This window comes from Zalophus californianus, chromosome 4 (genome assembly GCF_009762305.2).
Source record: "Zalophus californianus isolate mZalCal1 chromosome 4, mZalCal1.pri.v2, whole genome shotgun sequence".
NCBI lineage: Eukaryota > Metazoa > Chordata > Mammalia > Carnivora > Otariidae > Zalophus > Zalophus californianus.
The window spans coordinates 6,290,332-6,306,488 of record NC_045598.1 but is presented as its reverse complement, the minus strand read 5'-3'; the positions used below and the strand labels follow the sequence as shown (position 1 = coordinate 6,306,488).

At 39.5% G+C, this 16,157-nt stretch overlaps 2 protein-coding genes across 4 annotated transcripts in view; one reads left to right on the top strand and one right to left on the bottom strand.

Moving 5' to 3' along the window:
* Positions 1–16,157, top strand: part of RERE (arginine-glutamic acid dipeptide repeats) — a 418,893-nt gene that overhangs the window by 23,142 nt on the left and 379,594 nt on the right. The window lies entirely within an intron of this gene.
* LOC118356882 (NADH dehydrogenase [ubiquinone] 1 alpha subcomplex subunit 1) lies at positions 11,699–12,044 on the bottom strand. Its single transcript, XM_035726990.1, has one exon. It carries the CDS (start codon positions 12,021–12,023, stop codon positions 11,811–11,813), a length of 213 nt encoding a protein of 70 aa, XP_035582883.1. The 5' UTR covers positions 12,024–12,044; the 3' UTR covers positions 11,699–11,810.

Genomic DNA, 16,157 nt, shown 5'->3' with positions numbered 1-16,157 from the left:
AAATAAATAAATCTTAAAAAAAAAAAAAAAAAAAAAAAAGGTGTCCTTATATCGGAATCACTTAGCATTGCCTTGACCTGCCAGAGGAACTTCTCTGCCTTGGAATCCTGCAAATTGTTTTTTTGTGGTCACATGCTACAAGTAAATCAGATGCTGGTCTGATTTGCATGTTTTCTTCGTTGGGTGGCAAGGGACACAGTATTTAATTTTTCAGTTCATTCTTCTGCTAGCCTTTCTTCCTCCCTAAGAAGTTATGCCTGACCGTTTTTCTTCTTGGAGAATGGCTCACTTAGTTTTCAGAAAACTTAAGATATCTCCTTATGGAGGATTTGAAGCATTGTTTAAAAATAAATTTATTAGCATTAAAAAATAACACAAGGATCACCTTGGGGCTTTTAAAATTAAAATCTAAGCTTTTAGTCATACCTATTACCTCAGATTTTTTTTTCACTTGCATTAAATGTCATTCACAAATAGATTTATTTATATATTTGTTTTATTATTTACTATTTGTTAGATAAGGTACAAGGTGCTGGGGAGACTTGCAGTGTGGTGGTGCTTGCCTGCCTTAGGAATCAGTCTTTTTTCTTTTATTTAGGTTTTTTGTTTTGTTTTGTTATTGTTCCTTTAGCTGTCTTGCATTATCAGTATTTATGCTCTGTTTCCTGTCCCAGTGGAGCATGTAAATTAAGTTCCAATCACGGTCCTTAAACCTATAGCTCCAGAGAGAAGCAGCTGGCTTTGAATTCTGCCTGGCTTACCTTTCCACCTAGAAACTGTCAGCCAGCCAGCAGGTATTGCATATGTGTTTTACAAGTTTCATACTGATATAAGTGGGATATAAAAGAAATAAAAGTTATTACCTTTGGCTTCCCAAGTTAGGAGGCAAGCCTTGGAAGAATACACTGAGAGATTTCTAGAACAAAAGTAGAAAATAGCCAATTACATATTGTTTAGCATAAACGTAAATATATATAGTTCAAATTTAGGTTAACTAGAGATTGTGGGTTAAAGAAATTGACTATTTATTGAGAAGCCAAGAGCCCAGCCTTGAAGAGTGGGTGCTGTTTAAATAGAAACTGGGAGAGCAGGTTCTGAAGGTCCAAGCAGGGGGTCAGCCTGAGGCAAGAATGAGTGTGGTGTGTACAGACAGGGTCAAGCGGAGAGAGCCTTGCTAGAGTGCAGAATCTGTGGGCAGAAATGGGGTGAGATACATTAGGTGGGCCAAATGCTGGAGGCTTGGAATGCTAAGCACAGAGTTCCTGTTGGCACCTGAGAAGAATGGGGTGTTTGGGTTGGGGGTAGAGGTAATGAAGTAGCAGAGCAGCTAGAGACTGGGGAGGTCTGAGTATTTCTGGCTTAGTACTTCTGGGTTGGGAGGTGCCCTGGCCAGGCCTGGGAAGGATGTGTTTGTGCACTTGTGTGCAGTGTTCAAATTGTTTCCTGTCCCTACTTGTATTTGGCCAGGCCAGATAGACTGAAGGAAACAGAAGAGCCACAGGACAAAATCGGCTTTTAGAAGTCCGAGTGGTTGGTGAAGTATCACTGTTGGCTTTTATTTGATATCATAATTCATAAAAAATAAAGAATTTACCAAAAATCCTACTACCAAATATAGGTGTTATTTTATAGATGTTATACACTTAATTTACATGCTCCCTTGGGACAGGTTTTGTTTGTTTATTTTAGAAGTGGGGGAGAAGGGACAAAGGGAGAGGGAGGAGAGAATCTCAAGCAGACTCCCTGCTGAGCGTGGAGCCCTACGTGGGGCTCAGTCTCATGATCCTGAGATCATGACCTGAGCCAAAATCAGGAGTTGGATCCTGAACTGACGGAGCCGCCCTGCCCAGGCTCCTCTCTATTGGAACAGTTTTTTAAAACAAATTGTAAATCATAGCGTATGTATGATTCAGTTTTACCTCTTTTCTTGCCTCTTACTCAAATAACCACTCTGTTTCATACCTATTTATCCACCCACCCCTCCCCCCTTCCCCCTCTTCTTTTGGCTATCTCCTGTTTATTCTTCAGTTCTTAGTTTAGGCATCCTTTCATTGGAAAAGCCTTTCCTCAGTCAGGGTCCTACCTAGCTGTGCTCTCCCATGGCACCTGTACAGTCTGTCCTTGGATATCTCTTCTGATACTGAGCTGTGATTGGACACAGCCTTGGCTATCCTGGGAGCTCAGACAGCTCAGGGAGTAGGCTTGATAGTTGTTGAAGTGTCTTCTGCTAGCGGGTCAGGCCCATGCCTCATGATTAGTAAATATTTAAGCAATATAAAGGTTGGACTTATTTGTCATTGTAATTAATGTTTTAAAACTTATTATCTCCTAAACACTTTTCTGCTTTTATGTACTCATAACTTATTATTTATTATGTTTGTATTATGTTTCTTAATGTATATATTCCTTAAGTATTTCCCTGTTATTGGGCATTTTGGTTATTTCCATTATACCTTTTCCTCTATATCTATCTAGTACCAATACAATAACCTTCTTGTACGTACAGCACCTCTTTTAATACTTTTAAAAATAATAAAGGAAAACCATACATAAACCACATACTTATTTTTAAAAAGGTGTGTGTGTTTATATTGTGTCTAACTTCATAGTGAATGGCCTGTAAAATAGTATTTGTTTTGCCCAGCTTTCATTCTGAACAGGAAAATATATCTCTGTTCTTATTCAAATTAAACAACTTATAAAATGAACAACTGTGATGCTCAAACAGGGGAGAGTCACTGATGGGGTGATGGGGTACTATTTTAAGTAGGCTATTTGAGGACAGGCTTCTCTGAAGAGGTGACATTTGAGCAAGGCCTTGAATAGGATAAGGAACCACGTAGAGATCTGGGGATAGGGCATTCCAGGCAGAGAGCTACCAAGTGCGTAAGTCCTAAGGTAGGAGCCTGCTGGTGTGGTCAGGGAACAGTGGAATAGCTCGGGAGAGCTGTGGGAGGTTAGGTCAGAGGAAGAGGCAGAGAGAGGCTGGGTCTTACAGGTCCTTTTAGACCATGGTAAAGTTTCTGCCTTTTATTCTATGAGTACTGGGATGCTACTGGAAGGTTTTGGTCAGGCGTATGACAGCATCCGATTTCTCTTTTAAAAAGACTTCTGTGGCTGGCTGCTGTGTGAAAGTTAGACTGCTGCCAGTTGGAGGCTGGGGAGGAGGCCATTGCAGGAATCCTGGTGAGACGTGGTGGTTTGGACAGGTTGGGGGTGGTGGAGGTGAAGAGAGTGCTCAGGTTTGGGATTTGCTGAAATGCTGTGTCCTAAGAGGTGAAATTTTGACCACTTGTTCAGAAACAGCTTAAGGCCGGGGCACCTGGGTGGCTCAGTGGGTTAAGTGTCTGCCTTTGGCTCAGGTCATGATCCCAGGGTCCTGGGATCAGGCCCAGCATCGGGCTCCCTGCTTGGCGGAGTCTGCTTCTCCCTCTGCCCCTCCCCTGGCTCTTGCGCGTGCCTGCACACTTTCTCTCTCTCTCAAATAAATAAAATCTTAAAAAAATAGCTTAAGGTAAAACCTCACATTGAAAAAATGGGTTAGTAGTGTTCAAAATGACTTTCCCTGCAGAGTATTTGGTAGATTTTGTATCCTTGATATTATTGAACCACTTAAACGGGGAAAGGAACCAATAGAGGTAAGGGCTGGGACTGGATTGTATTGTAAATCCATTTGCTGATGGAACAAGAAAGATTCTATAGCAGAAGATGTGCAAATTTTCATCTGTAATGGCCATTTATTTAATATAAAAGGTAGGTCTGAAGAATTATGCTTGGATAAGTTATATACTGAATTCTGGTGCTTAGTGTGCTTGTGTTCAACTTGACCTGCTTAATATTAACTATGAAATATGTTGTAGCAGTAGTAAGGAATGCAATGGGTGCCTTTCTGTTGTTACCAAATCCATTAACAAGTTTTTCTGTGCTTGACTGCTTTTCATTGTTATGCTTTATGGTTCATACCAAAGCTGTAGATGTAAATGACATCCATTCCAGAATGGTTTCTAAGGCCATACAAACAGTGATGTTGTATTTGGAGTAAACATCTGTTTACTCCATAGGAGTGATAGATGCTAGACAGGTTATCGTTTGCTTTGGTTCCACTCTTCTACTTTGCATAGGATTTTAGCCAGGTTAGAGAAAAGTATTTGATAGTGTTCTTGAGCTTTGTGAAACTGCCTTGCTTATGTGAATGGTCTGCATGGATGACCACTCTTCTTTATTGCTTTAGCTATAGGGAGACAATAGCTTAGCCAGGGGTACCCTTTAGTGTAGGAGGTCCCGTGAAAAGTGGGCGAAGGTACTTCTCAAGCACTAACTTGGAGTGTTTTTTTGGGTAAAAGTTTCTTTTAGGAGTATGAAGCTTAAACTTAAGGTATTTGCTGTTTGCAAATGCAAGGTAGTCATAATATTGAGTGTTTATTGGTTTTTGTTTGCTTTTCTAGAGTTGGGTGTGTGTGTGTATGTGTTTTAAAGATTTATTGATTTATTTGAGAGAGAGCGCATGTGCGAGGGGGAGGAGGGGCAAAGGGAGAGGGAGAGAAGCAGATTCTCCACTGAGTGGGGAGCCTGAAGCAAGGCTTGATCCCATGACCGACCCGGAGATCACGACCTGAGCTGAAATCAAGAGTCACACACACAAATAAAGAGTCTCACACTCAACCTACTGAGCCACCCACGTGCCCCATGTGTGCATGTGTGTGTTTTAAGTAATCTCTACACCCAACTTGGGGCTTAGGTGTGCCAGGGTTGGGTCTTTTATGATAGAATTTAAGAATCTTTTTTTCCATAGCCACTTAAAGATTTAGAACAAAGATTAGGACTTTTTTGGGGTAGCAGATCACTTTATTAATCTGAGGAAAGCTGTGGACTCTCTTCCCAGAAAAAGACATGCACATACTCATTCAGCAAATTTATTCAGCATATGTTTTTATCAAATGGTTACTCTCTATCAGGAATAGTTAATAGGTGTTTAGGATACATAATGAACAAAATAGAAAAACAAAAAAACAACCCCAACAATCCCCAAACTCTGCCTCTGTGGAGCTCATAGGCTAGTGAAGTCAGCAGGCAGTAAGCATAATAGATAAGAACATTATGAAGTATATCAGAGAGGTGCCTGGGTGGCTTAGTTGGTTAAACGTCTGCCTTCTGCTCAGGTCATGATCCCAGGGTGCTCGGATCGAGTCCTGCATCCGGGCTCCCTGCTCAGCGGGGAGTCTGCTTTTCCCTCTGCCTGCCACTCACCCTGCTTGTGCTCTCTCCCTCCCTGTCAAATAAATAAATAAAATCTTAAAAAAGAAAAAGTATATTAGAATGTGCTAAGCGCTGTGGAAAAAATAGAATGCGGAAAGGAAGAATGGCAGTTGTGATTTAAATACGGAAGTCAGGATAGGCCTAATAGGGTGATACTTGAACAAAAGGTTAAAGATGGTGCACCAATTAGCCATGCAGAGTTTTGGAGTTTGAGCATTTTGGGCTCAAATGAGGGGAATGCCAGCACAAAGGCCAGCAAGGGGAAGAGAGGTTTGTTGGTGTCTGGGAGCTGCAGTAACAAAGGAATGCAGGCTGGGTGACGAAACAGTGGAAATGTATTCTTTCCTATAGTTCTGGAGGCTCTGAGGGAAGATCTGATCTGTGCTCCTCTCCTGGCTTCTGGTGGCTGCCAACAATCCTTGGCATTCCTCCACTTATAGACACATCTCTCTGTCCTCACTTCTCCTCTCTTTCATCTTCTGCCTGTCATTGGGTAAATCCAGGATGATCTCATCTCAAGATCCTTAACTTATACCTGCGAAGACTGTTTTTCCCCATAAAGTAAGATTCACAGGAACTGAGGGTTAGGACTTGGACTGACTTTTTGAGGACCCCCATTCATCTGTACTGATTCTGAAGATAGATAAAAATCCTACCTAGTATGTACTGGTAAGAGGGTAGGGGCAAGTAAGATCTCTGGTGCCCCTGGGGTCTTCTGGACCTTGGCTTAAATTGAAATGGGAAGGCATTAGAAGGCTTGGAGCAGAGATTTGGCAATGGTTTACATTTTAAAGGGTGACTCTGACTGCTGTGTTGACAGTAGACTTGGGGCAAAAGGGTGGAGATGAGGACACAGGTGAGGCTGTTGTAATAATCCAAGTGAGAAATGATGGTGGCAGTAGTGAGGGTGGTGGGACATGTTTGGCTTCTGTACGTATTTTGAAGGTAGAATAACAGTATTTTCTGATGTATTTTCAGGAGTGAAAGAGGGATCAAGAATGATTCCAGGGTGGGCCACCTACCTGGCTGGCTCATTTCGTAGAGCATGTGACTCTCGGTTTGGGAGATGTGAGTTCAAGCCCCATGTTGGGCAGAGAGCTTACTTAGAAAAATAAAAATAAAAATAAAGACTGACTATTTTAAAAAATTAAAAAAAGAATGATTTCAAGGTTTGGGACTGAGCAAGCTAGGCACACTCTAGAAAGATGCAGTTGTCAGGAACCAGTATAGGAGGGCTGTGGTTAGAGCCGGCTTTTTGGGGAAGATCAAGAGCTTAGTTTTGGACACTGAGTTTGAGGCAAGTAGTAGATTGCCAGGAGGAGATGCCGAGTAGACTGTTTTAAGACAGTAGAAGTAGTCTGAAATTCAGGTGAGAAACCTGGATTGGAGATACATAGTTATAGTTTTGGCAAATGTAATTAAAGCTGGGAAATTGGAAGAGATCACAACAGGAGTGTAGAGAAAATGCCCAAGAACTAGACATTAAAAAGTCTGAGAGAACAACAATCAACAAAAATCGCTGAGAAGAGATGAGCATAAAAGGAAACCAAGACGGCATCTTGGAAGTCAAGTAAGAAAGGGAGAAACTGTTAAAAAAAAAATCTGCTAATTTGGGTCAGATTAGGATGGAGACTTGATCATTGGATTTAGCAATGTTCAGGTCAGAGGTGAACTTGACCAGATTAGTTTCACTGGAGTCTTTGGGTCAAGATCTTTATTGGAGTGAGTTTAAGAGAAAATGAAAGGAGAGTTTGAGACAATGTATATAGCACCTTTTTGGAGGATATTTGCTGTAAAGGAGAAGAGCAAAACAGGGCTGTAGATAGTTGAAGACTTTTTTTTTTAAAGTAGGCTTCCATGTCCAGCCTTGAGCCCTACATGAGGCTTGAACTCACAACTCTGAGATCAAGACCTGAGCTGAGATCAAGAGTCAGACGTTTAACCGATTGAGCCACCCAGGTGCTCCAAGACTTTTTTTTTTTTTAAAAGACAGAAGAAATAACAGTACGGAAGTATCTTTATTGCCTCAAAATTTTGCTTAATTTCAGGGGTTAATGGGTCCCTGCATTCCTCTGTGAACCTGCAATTTAGGAACTCTTGGTCTTTAGCTTGTCAGTAAGACCATGGGACAGCATCCTCACTTCCTCCCTTAAGATTTCTCTTTTATATTAAGAGTTTGCGTGGTCTAGTAATTAGACCACAAGGAATGAGATTCCTGTCTTTAGTCTTTGTTATAAGGAGTAAGCCTTGGTATAGATCACTTACCTTACATTAAAAAAAAAATTTATTCTTCACTTAGTACTTACACTGGCACTGTTCTACATGAATCTTATCTTTATAACAATCCTCTGTAATAGTTATTATTTTCCCCATTTTACGGTAATGGGGAAATGGAGGCATAGAATGGCTCGGTAACTTGCCAAAGTTGCCTGGCTGGGAAATGGCAGAGCCAAGTTTTTTGTTTTTAAATTTTTTAAGATTTGTTTATTTTATTTATTTATTTTTAAGATTTTATTTGAGAGAATGAGAGAGAGACAGAGAGAACTAGCAGGGGGGAGTGACAGAAGGAGAGGCAGAAGCAGGCTGTCCGCTGAGCAGCGAGCCTGATGTGGGACTTGATCCCAGGGCCCTGGGATCGTGATCTGAGCTGAAGGCAAATGCTTAACTGACTGAGCCACCCAGGCACCCCTGTTTTTTTTTTTTTTAAAGATTTTATTTTTAAGTAATCTCTATACCCAACGTGGGACTCAAAGATACAGCCCCAAGATCAAGAGTCTCATGCTCTACTGACTGAGCCAGACAGGCACACCCACCTTAAAAAAAAGATATTTAAGTAATCTCTACACCCAATGTGGGGTTCAAACTCACAACCCCAAGATCAAGAGTTGTATACTCTTCCAACTGAGCCTGCCTGGCACCTGTGAATATTGTAAGATTTAAGAGATTTTATTCCAAGGACTTGAGAATAGCTGCTTTTCTTCCAGCAGATTGATGAGCATCCTTTTCCACTTTGTACAAGCTGTTGACTGGCACAGAGATGTACACTCTCTATTTCTAGCAGGTGAAATTGCTCCCTCTCCACCTGTACTTTATTTTCTGATTCCTTTGACAGTAGGGCTTGATATGTTCGTGTACCCTGGATGGCATTGTTCTCTTGGATCGTGTGACCTAAATTACTGGCTCTGTTTGTTGTAGAGTGGTTCAAGTATGCCTTTGGGGCCCTAGAGTTAAAATGGATGAATCTGAGTCACTGTGGCTTGAAGAGTGTATCTCTAAGGATCTCCTAGTACAGTTGGATAGTGCAGGTTCAGTTTGCTTTGGTACAGTTTAAATGTGTTCTTCTCCCTGTAATCTCTACCCAAGAATGGACTAGGGCCAAAGAGTAGCGGAAGTAATACACATATGAGGGTACTGGAGCTCAGATAGGTCATCATTTACCTCAAGGCACAAGTCAAATTAGTGAATGAGCTGATATTAGAACCCAGTTTTCTTCCTTTCCTTCTTTTTCTTTTTCTTTTTCCTTCCTTCCTTCCTTCCCTCCCTCTCTCCCTCCCTCCCTCCCTCCCTCCTTCCCTCCTTCCTTCCCTCCCCTCCTTCCTTCCCTCCCCTCCTTCCTTCCCTCCTTCCTCCCTTCCTTCCCTCCTCTCCTTCCTTCCTTCCTTCCTTCCTTCCTTCCTTCCTTCCTTCCTTTCTTTCTTTCTTTCTTTCTTTCTTTCTTTCTTTCTTTCTTTCTTTCTTTCTTTCTTTCTTTCTTTCAAGATTTTATTTATTAATTTGTCAGAGAGAGAGTGCACAAGCAGGAGTGGCAGGCAGAGGGAGAAGCAGGCTCCCTGCTGAGCAAGGAGTCCGATGTGGGACTCGATCCTAGGACCTTGGGATAATGACCTGAGCCGAAGGCAGACGCTTAACTGACTGAGCCACCCAGGTGTCCTAGAACCCAATTTTCTATATGTTTACATTAATGCTTTAAAAAAATGAATGGGTTACTTTAAAAAGTATAAACACTTTCTTGCAATTACATAATTTTCATCATTACAATGACTGCATAATACTTCATAAATTTTATTTTTTACTATTGTGAGTAACACTATATGGATTTTTTTTTTTCATTCAGTAAACATTGAGTATCTGTTCTAGGAACTGAGGATTTGGTAATGAATAAGTAGAAAAAAAATCTCTGTTCTCTTGGAGTTTATAACAGGTTAGTGTCTTCTCATATTTACGATTATTAGTGTAAAGTATTAATGAGTTCTTGTTTTATTACAGATAAAATTGTTCAATAACTGCATTCCTGAACAGACTTTAAAAAAACTATGTAAAAAATGAAGTGTTCTAAAGTATTTTTCTTTGATTAAAATGTATAGTATTTGCCCCCTTCCACTCAAGTGCTATTAAAAATTAAAATAAATAGGGACCTCTAAAAGAAGTGTTTTAAATATCATCAACTCTTGATAATTAAAGAACTTGGTTAATTGCTTTTTTTCACTAATTAGCTAAAATGTATAAATAGGTCTTGTGATTTTTGGCATGGCTGAGAAATTTTTCGGTCAATATATTTGTAAGCTTAACAGATAAGATCTATAGTCAAGTCAAATTTCAGGTTGTAGAGTTGACTAGTAATTTCTCATGCTTTACTTTGTGTGATTCTTCCACCTTCCTGCTTTCATTTCTGGAAATTCTGTAGGGACTTGGGTGGACGGCATTAGATGTGATCCAGTTCACTTTTAAAGATGCCCAGTTTGAACTTGGAGTCAGTGAAGTATGCCTAGGTTTAGTAATACAGAAAGACCCCTTTAAAATGTTATAACGAAATCTCAGATTGAAAGAAAGTGATTGCCCTCTTCCAACTGCACATCAAGAAATGGCTTTCTGGGGGCGCTTGGGTGGCTCATTTGGTTAAGCATCTGCCTTCAGCTCAGGTCATGATCCCAGGTGGGATAGAGCCCCACGTTGGGCTCTCTGCTCAGTGGGAAGCCTGCTTCTCCCTCTCCCACTCCCCCTGCTTGTGTTCCCTCTCTCGCTGTCTCTCTCTCTGTCAAAATAAATAAATAAAATCTTTAATTAAAAGAAACGGCTTTCTGTAGTTGACTACAACAGAGCCTGTAAGACACATCTGTGCAGGGTGATCCCATGGGAAGTGTTTTGATACTTTGTCTCATGTATACTCATGAGGTAAAAGGATGGCTCATACTTGAGGTGAATCAGTTTTTTGCTATTTGCTTTGTATGTTGAATATAACTACTTCTAATTATCCATTTTTCAAGAGAGGTGGTATTATTACTGATTTCCAGGGGGGAAATGGAGATTCAGAGAGGACTCGCCTCTAATAATATCAGATTTGGGGTTCAAACTAAGGTCTTGGGTCTTGCTAATTGAAGTTTTTTCTACCATGTCGTACACCTTTCCTTAAAATTATAAACAAAATTATATTTTGTTGGGGCACTTGGGTGGCTTAGTTGTTAAGTGTCTGCCTTCGGCTCAGGTCATGATCTCAGGGTCCTAGGATTGGTCCCCACATCCGGCTCTCTGCTCCATGGGAAGCCTGCTTCTCCTTCTGTCAGTCCCTCTGCTTGTGTTCCCTCTCTTGCTATGTCTGTCTCTGTCAAATAAATAAATAAAATCTTTAAAAAAATTATATTTTGTTTTAGAATGATATATCTGAAACTATATTTTTCTTTAATTTCATTTAAAAAATAAAATATTCATTCTCTATTTTCCCATTTTATTGATATTTTCCTTCAAGAAGTTCTAAAAGTTGAGCCTAAGCTATGTCTCCTCCCCTCCCCACCCCTACCTTCTCCTCCCCTCCGCTCCTTCTCCCCCACCCTCCTTCTCCCCCACCCTCCTACTGTTGCAAGGATTGCAAGCTGATCTTCCCCAACAAGCACAGGTGATGCTACCCCTCTTTTCCTTCCCCTTCTCTTTCTCCCCTCTGACTCTCCTCCCCTTCCCCTTCTGCACTCTCCTTACACTCCTCCTTCCTCCTGTCCCCTTTTCTCTTTTTTTCTCCTTCCTTTCGCAGTTAGTTCCATTATTAAATTTTAATGCTGTAAAACATAAGAGATATTCATTGACACTGAATAATGTTTTTTTCTAGAAGGGCAAAGAGAAAATCTGGATTTCTTAGATAAGCCACTGCCTTCCAGAAATTGAAACAGCCATATATAACTTACTGTTTTAAGTAAACTGCAGTCTAAATGTTAGCAGATAAAATATTGGTAACTTTCTTTCTTGCTCCAGTTAGAATTCCTTCAGAGATTGAAGTGGTTATTGGCTTCACTCAGGATAAGTAGTTCTAATTTTTGACTTTGATGTTATTTTAACATTCAGTAAAAGAGAACATATTTAAGTGGAAGGTCAAATATTGATGGTATGTAGAGAGGGGCAAGGAAAACTTATTTTTTTTTTTTTTTTTTTTTTTTTTTTTTTTTTTTTTTTTTTTTTTTACTTTTTGGTTGTTTTTATTATGCACTACATTAATACACTGCATAACCTTCTAGAAGGGGTAGATGAGTATGACTGAGTTATTTTTCATCAATCAGGAAAATGCTTCCTTAATCGATATTCTCCAAACCCTTTGACACATAGTAACGATTAACTCCAGAGACTCGCCTATCTCTTTGCATCAAACTCCATTGATATGGATAATAGGCAACCCTTTTTTCCTTGCCCCCGTTACTGAACCTGTGGATGTACGCCGTGGCTATGCCGGGGATGACCAGGCACACGGCCATGACGCCGATCCCAGGCAGGATCTCGAACCACATCGCAGCGCGGTTGCCAGAGCCCGGAAAACTTATTTTTTAAAATTTGTGTATTACATACTTAAATGAGACTATTTTGGGGGAAGAAAGTTTCTGATAAGGTGAAGTAAAAAATTTAGAAAGTTACTGAGCATTCATTTATTTTTAAAAAATTTATAAACTGAGGCTTTATGTTAGTGAGGAAGTTGTTTCACTTGTCTGGGCCTCAGTTTCAATCATCTATCAAATAAGAATACTAACAGTATCTCCTTGTAGGATTGCTGTGAGCATTAGGTGAGTTAATATGTACAAAATATAAGTGATGAGAGAGGTCAGATATTCCATTGCTTATTGAACACCTGCCATGAATATTTGAGTCTAGGTTCTAGAAAATACAGATGTGGGAAAGATTTAAAAAGAATTAGGGAGAAGGTGAGTATTATGAAGGGAGGTATGAGAATGAGAGAGTTCACATGATTGAATTCTGCTCTGCTACAACAATGAAGTAATTCTGAGGAAAAGCAGATGAGAGTTTGACCATTCAGGAGTTAAAATATATGGCAATACTTGAACAATTCTCTGCTTATCTTCTTGAGCAGAAGAGGTGGAGCATGATTCTGTTCTTTATAATGGAATCATAATACCGGTTTGATTTTTTTTTTTTTTTAAGTCGTTGAAGTAAGTTAGGTTGGGTATAATTTTTTTTAAGATTTTATTTATTTGAGAGTGAGAGAACACACATGAGCGGTGGGGTGGGGAAGAGGGCACAGGGAGAGGGAGAAGCAGACTCCCTGTTCAGTAGGGAGCCTGATGTAGGGCTCTTTCCCAGGACCCCTGATCATGACCCGAGCCAAAGGCAGACGCTTAACTGACTGAACCACCCAGGTGCCCCTTGGGTCTAAGTTTTAAATAGTTTACCAAAATGAAGGGAGAAATAGGAAATTCCTAGAGGCAGTGAGTATAAGCCAGAGTGAGGAGATGTGAAACCTGAAAGATGCTGACAGGAAGAAAACAGTTGGATCAAAGGAGGAAAGGTTCTGTTAAGGCAGGAGGACAAATGTATCCAGGTGGTCAGAGGGTTAGTGCTTGTGAACTGATGGTTTCAGACATGGAGCAGGTTGTAGTTGTGTAAGTTGGTGGTTTCAGTGAAGGGAAGGTAGAGGTCATTGGAGGTGAGGTGCCTAGAAACCAGACAGCTCGTTGTTAGATGGGCAGCCTCTTGTTGCTCTCACCCTGATTGTGGTTGGACCAGGTAAGAAGAAAGATTAGGAACAGTTGTTCAAGACTTTCGTAACTGAGGGGGAAGGGCCACCAAGAGATCATTCTTTTCACATTGTGTCATATCTTTGTGTAATTCCCATTTCTTTGTATCTCATTACCTTTGAATATCATTGATGCCATATGTATATACTGTTTTGTAACTTGCTTTAAACATAAGTCAAATGGTAGTAGATGTTCATTGTGTGAAAGTCAGAAAATAGGGTTAAAAAGAAGAAACTAAAACAGCAATTAGCTATTTGTGATATACTCTTCCAGACTTTTTTCCTATATAGGCAGTAAAAACAAATTTTAAGTGGGGCACCTGGGTGGTTTAGTCTGTTAAGCATCCGACTCTTGATTTCAGCTCAGGTCTTAATCTCACGGTTTTGAGTTCAAGCCCCATGTTGGCTCCATGCTGGGCACGGAGCCTACTTAAAAAAAAAAAGAAAAGGCATCACATTTTGTGTGTGTGTGTGTGTGTGTGTGTGTGTGCATTTTAGTAGTCTCTACACCCAGCGTGGGGCTCAAACTCACAACCCTGAGATCCAGAGTCAGATGCTCCAACAAATGAGCCAGCTAGGCACCCCCCCCATTAGATATATTTTTGCAATTACTGCATATTCAGTAAAATGTGAGTATTTTCATGTCATTCAATGTCAATAAATATACTGTTAGGATTATAATTAATACTATTTTTAAAAGATTTATTTATTTTAGAGCATGCGTGTGCATATAGGGGGAGGGGCAGAAGGAGTGGGAGAGAGAGTCTCAAGCAGACTCTGCTCTGAGCCCAGAGCCCAACACCGGGCTTGATCTTACGACCCTGAGATCACAACCTGAGCCGAAACGAAGAGTTGTCTAGTCAACTAACTGCGCCACCCAGGCAGCCCTGTCAGGATTATTTTTAATAACTATATAGTGTTCTAAGAATCTGCTGTAATTTACTGACTGGATCCTGTTGTAATCAAGCATTTCTAACATCTGCTATTTTGCTCACCTAATTGTGTATTGTGTCTTTAAATTAATATGGTTTATGACAGTTGCATAGTGCTTGGTGCGTGGATGCACTGAGAGTTGCCAGTAGTGAAAGGTGGCCTTTACCCTCTGACCTGATGGACATATAATTTATGGAGGCCAATTCAACTGTGTAGTTATGGCCACACACATTAACATTTTATTTGTAGTATGAACTCTCAGGGATTTTGGAGGGTTTTTTTTTTTTTTTTTTTTTGGTGATAGAGGAAGTTGACCACATCAGCCTGGTTCTCTGTGCCATTTCCTGGACCAGAAGATTAATACTGAAGACGCTGGATGCTTAACAATTTGGAATTCATTTTGCCCATGTTTGCAGTAAGATACTCTAATTTGCCTTCCTTCAGTGAAAAAGGGTAAATAATCACTGACTTTTTTTCCTTAATTAAGCATTAAAAGCCAAATTGGGCATTTACGTGTTATGAAAATCATGACAATGACATAAATTGCCTTGCATTTTCTGTGTGATGTCCTTGGGAACAGTACATGTGTTTTGCAGAATGCTTTGATTGAAAATATTTACACAGAAAATGAGCTTGTAGTGTGAACACATTGAAATAACTAATTTATCACCCCTAAAATACATCTCAGTGACTACAGCATCCAAGGAGTCCTAAAAGCTGATTCTAAAGATAGGATTGGACTGGAAAGACTGACTGCTGAGTTTTCACATGACTTGTTCAAAGCACTTCTCTGAAATGAGTTTTTTACTTATTTGTTAACTTGTTTGTTGTTTGTACATGACTTCATATTCACCAGTCCCAGTTAATAAAAATTGTTAAATGAATGAATAAATTCTATTAGATTTGTTTTCAATCCATTTAAATTACTAAAGAGTTGACTTCTTTGGGAGAGTAATTTTCGAGATACACATAAGTAAAATGAAGCAGAGAGTTTAGGGTATTCTGGTGATGTAGAAGGATAATCTGGGAGTCTTGCATTTCCCTAAATAGTATTCTTCCCTCTGAATCAACTGGGTAACAACCACTTCTCTACCATTTTCACCATTTCAGCCATTCCATGTTTTTCTTGATTCAGAAATTGTAGTTCTTATCTGGTGCTACTTTGCTGTATGTAGGACAGTACTGTGCAGTAGAAATTATAATGTGAGCTTTAACTATGAGCTACATATATAATTTTACATTTTCTAGTAGCCACATTAAAAACAAGGTAAAAGGGGTGAAATTAATATTAATTATATTTTATTTAATCCAGTATGTCCAAAATATTTCAGTATGTAAATAATACAAAAATTATTAATGATTTTTTTTACATTATCTTTCATATTAAGTATTTAAAATCCAGTGTGCAGTTTACACTTATGTCTCAGTGTGGATTAGCACATTGCACAAGCTCATTAGCCATATGTGGCTAGTGTCTACCCTGTCGGACAATGTAGATCTAAGGAATCATTTAGAAACAAAACAAAAAGCTAATAATATAGGTAATGGCACTGATACCCATTTCATAGTCTTTCTGAGGATAGCTTTAATAGTTTTCTATTTTAAAGGTTATTTGCTACAGATAGGTTCATATAACAATAATACGTTTTTGCTGTAGGCCAAAATTATACATCGAATTGATGGTGTTTAACCAAGATGATACAAATGTGTTATTATAGATGTTTTAGAAATCCAGGAGCCCTGAAACGTGGTCATCTCTAATCCCTCCTTTTTAAATATTAAAAAGAGAGGATCTAACTGTACCTGTAGTATTTTATTAATTGTGTTATGAGAAAAGAGATCTGAAGCATCCAGCAAAATAATAACATTGTTAAATCTGGGTGGTAAGTACATGCTGTTCCTTATATTTTCTAATACTTGTCTGTGTTTTAAATATTTCATGAAAAAATTTTAAAGATGAAAA